The sequence below is a fragment of the Gavialis gangeticus genome, unplaced genomic scaffold, assembly GCF_001723915.1.
Source record: "Gavialis gangeticus isolate Ggan-Ray unplaced genomic scaffold, GavGan_comp1, whole genome shotgun sequence".
In the NCBI taxonomy this organism is placed as follows: Eukaryota; Metazoa; Chordata; order Crocodylia; family Gavialidae; genus Gavialis; species Gavialis gangeticus.
In genome coordinates this window covers 58,146,258-58,150,027 of record NW_017729022.1, presented here as the reverse complement: position 1 = coordinate 58,150,027, position 3,770 = coordinate 58,146,258, and the positions used below count along the sequence as shown (strand labels likewise).

Genomic DNA, 3,770 nt, shown 5'->3' with positions numbered 1-3,770 from the left:
ATGCCACACATTATGGCCACAAACAGGCATTTATTTCCAGCAATAGAAAATTTCTACCACTAACAACTTTTCTGAGGGAAGGAACAGTACAGGCATTTAGCCTGAAACTGCTTTCTCTCCCCTGCTCTTCATGCCTTCCCAAGACTGGGGGATCCTGGCCTATGAAAAGTATGGGAAGCAGCAGCAATTGCTCCAATTCCAGTCCGGGGGGGGGCTGCAGCAGTGAGACAAAGCCCCAGACCCTTGTCTGAGGAGGAGACAGAGCAAGAAGCAGCTGCTCGTCCCCTTCTGGTCTACAGCTGGGGCAGGAGCAGCATTCCTCCCACACCTCCTCCAGACCAGAGTGCCCCCAATCTGGGGAAGACTTGGGAAGCCCAATTCCCACAGCTCAATTCCTTGTCCCCAGGAGGAGTTAGGCACCAGGGAAATGTACAAGCATTTATTCTCCCAGGAGAAACTCTTACGAGTGACCTCTGCTGGGAACCACTGTTTTTGTTCCAAGAAAATCTGTGTGAATGCCTGTATGCTTAACAGCTTCTACTGGGTGGTGGAGTGCTCCTTCCTTGTCCCTGCACACCTTCAGGTCAGCACAGAGGAGTGCAAGAAGCAGGGCTCTTCTCACGTGGGAGCGAACTGGGAAGATTTTCATCATGGAATAATGTACGCCTCCTGCCAATCAGCTGATGGGCAGGATTGAGAGAGGGCCATTCTCTTGGGGAGGGAACACTTCCAGTGCCGTCTGTGGCAACTACTGGTTTCAGAAGCTGCCAACTGCCACTTGACAACTTGCCCCCTTTGCCAGGCAGGGGAGAAGGCAGACTATCAATTAGTAGGCTCCATTAAGGGCAGGGTTGGCTCAGAGAGCAGCCCATTAGTGCCCCCTGGCTGGAGAGCTTGCCTGTGAAGTCCTCCAGCTGTGGGGCTGGAAGAACATCTGTACACAGCAGCTCCTGCGCTATTTTTCTACCAGAAGAAATTTCTTCAGGTAGAGGTGGATGCAGCCAAAAAAATCCTCTTCAAACCTGACTTTATCTTTACCAGCAGTGTGTGTTCTCCACTGAAGACTAATGAGGGGTGAAGCAGATGGGCTCAGTAAAGTTTTGTATGGATGAAAAACTTGTAACACACTTTATTATATCAGCATGGCTTCCTTCTGAGGAAGCTTTAGTGCAGTACCACTACCTTGCATAGAAGTTCCCTAATGGACTTAAAATAGGTACAACTTTCTCGTGGAAACAGTGTGCAGGTAGAATTGTTGAAACAGTTATCAGAATCCCTATTTTCTATGATTTTAAAGTGTCTCATAAGTTTAAGTATGGAGGTGACCAGTTAAGAGTTGAATGAAACAATACATATCAGAGAAGCCTGAGTCAGCTAGCCAGAATCAATGTTTTAAGTCCCTTACGGATTCAGGGCCCACATTGGGGATGCTTATATGTGTCCTAGCTGCAAGCCAACATGTTCCAAACTATATTTGGTCATTGCACATAAACCCTAAAAAACAGTAAACACATTTTTTTATAGCCTGTGGTTGTATACTTCTTTTGAAAGTGACTTTCAAAACCAACCTAGAGATGGCAGAATTCAGAGTTACTAAAAACCCCTCAAATATTGTACTTTTTCATCTGCTCAGTGTTCTGCTCATAAACAAAGAGTAGTGCCTTAATCTTCATTTTAATAGAGTGAAGATAGATATAACCATAGCCACAGGTGGTTTAAAAAAACCTCTCCAATTAAAAAAAATATTAAGTTTGCTTGGAGGACTGTGATGCTTTTTTTCAGACTTTTCCTCTTTTAACTTTTATTATTTTGAAAATGTAAATATGCCAGGTAGCTGGCTAAAAAAAGGTTAACATTGGAAATAAAAAGTGTGCATTTGTCAAAATACAGTCTTCTTGATTAAAAATAACAAGCAGGCTGGCAAAATTACTTTTCACGAGTTTTAGTTATTACTATGCATCTTAGCTCTAACAGGAATAAGTAATAAAAATTCAAATGATAAGCTATCTAATCATCAACTGACTTGAATATGTTAACAGAGCAATCAGAAAGAGAAAGCTTGCTCAGATCCCAGAACAATGTGGAACATACAAGCCCCCAAATCTCCCTGAAACCCAAGGCTGTTGGCAGACATCTTATCCCACAGAGCCTCTAGAATCAAAACATTTGAAAGGGGCAAGAAAAGCAATGATGTTTATACAAAGGTGTTACTTTGCATTTGTTGCTTTCACAAAGCTAGTTAAAATTCAAGACCCAGGCCAAGTAGTTTTGCTGATAGTGACTTATTTTTTTCCCCAAGTATGTAAAGATTTTTAGGACTTGAGAGAACTTGTCCACACAGTATACTGATTTAATACACAATTTGCAAAAACCCACATGATTGACAAATGTAACTAGCATCTCAAAAATCCCATGATTTCCTTAAAACATGTAAAATTTTGCTAGAAATAAAGCATTCAGCTCTTGTCCACATATTTACCAGTTTTCCAGTTTCATTTCAGGTACAGGACTGAAGTTTTCCAACTTCAGCTTCTAGATACATTGAAGCGAATTTTTCCCATAGCAGAATACATTAGATAGATGATCAGACATATAGGTAAGAATAGTTTGCAGAGTTAGTTTTGTTTAAGTAGTGTGCCACAGCCTTTTAGAGAAGTTGGTCACTGATCCACTTTCAAATCTTTGCCCACCAGCATTGAAGTCACTGGGTACATGCAGGCTCTATGCTGTTGAAATGTGCTGACAGCTTGATCTCGGGACTTATCAAAGTTGTAGAGGTCTCTGCAAGAAATACCGTTAGACAAGCATGACCATGAAGCTGATTGCATCTGTATGTCCATGAGAAAACTGTATCCTTTCATAGCAATCTTAATATTCAGAGGTATATTTGAATAAATTTAATTTCTACATCAGATAAAATATGCATGCATATACATATGTGCACTGTCCACTCCATGCACCCATCATATTTTGCAAGCATACCACCCCCACATCAAAAAGTCATGCACCTTGTTTTGGGAAAGACAAAATGAAGGGAAAAAAGGGAAGATTTTTCCAGAGTTACTCAGCTCTGTCTCTGCAGTTTGTGGCCATCTTCAGCCCACTAACCCTCCCTTAAGGGCTCAGGCAAAAGCTAGTTTTAACCCTCACACAGCTGGATTGTCAGCAGCTCTTGTCTGATCTGCCAAAATCTAAAATTGTAGCTGTTGCTGAAGACTGGACACCAAGGACAGATAAAAGTTTTTGAAAAAAGCTAAACAGTCTGCACGGCTGCGAAACAGGAGAAGATAAACCAGGAATAGCTAAACTAAACTAAGAAAGGCTAGCTTGATTAATGAAACATCAAGATCCTAAAAGAGGAGAAGGCTCATTAACACCTACTAAGCAAAGAGCAAATTAGCAGGAACCAAGTAGATTTGAATAAGCCATGGATTCAACTGACTCCTCCATCCCAGTATGCCTGAATGCCTGTTTTTGCCCCTGGGCAAAAAATCAACTTCTTGCCTTAAGACATGCACCCATTTTGGAAGGCTAATTTTTGATGGTAAAAGTGTGTATGGTACGAGAATAAATATGGTATACAAAATTTTAATAGAAACATGAAGATTTAGATTACATGGTAGAAAGCCCGTAGAGATATTCATATGTAAACAATGAGGAAAGTGGATCCGCTCTGCCTGACCAACACCCAGAGTCTTGCTGTCTTCAGTGGAGTTTTGCATGGATGTAGGGCCTTTCATTCGGAAGCTTAACAACTGAGTTTTGATCTT

At 41.4% G+C, this 3,770-nt stretch overlaps 1 protein-coding gene across 1 annotated transcript in view; it reads right to left on the bottom strand.

The window, feature by feature from the left end:
* Positions 1–2,266: 2,266 nt before the first annotated feature.
* Positions 2,267–3,770, bottom strand: part of LTA4H (leukotriene A4 hydrolase) — an 83,214-nt gene continuing 81,710 nt past the window's right edge. Inside the window, exon 19 of the mRNA XM_019515054.1 lies at positions 2,267–2,781. Coding sequence (XP_019370599.1) covers positions 2,661–2,781 — 121 coding nt within the window. The 3' untranslated portion in view covers positions 2,267–2,660. The remainder of the gene's footprint in view (positions 2,782–3,770) is intronic.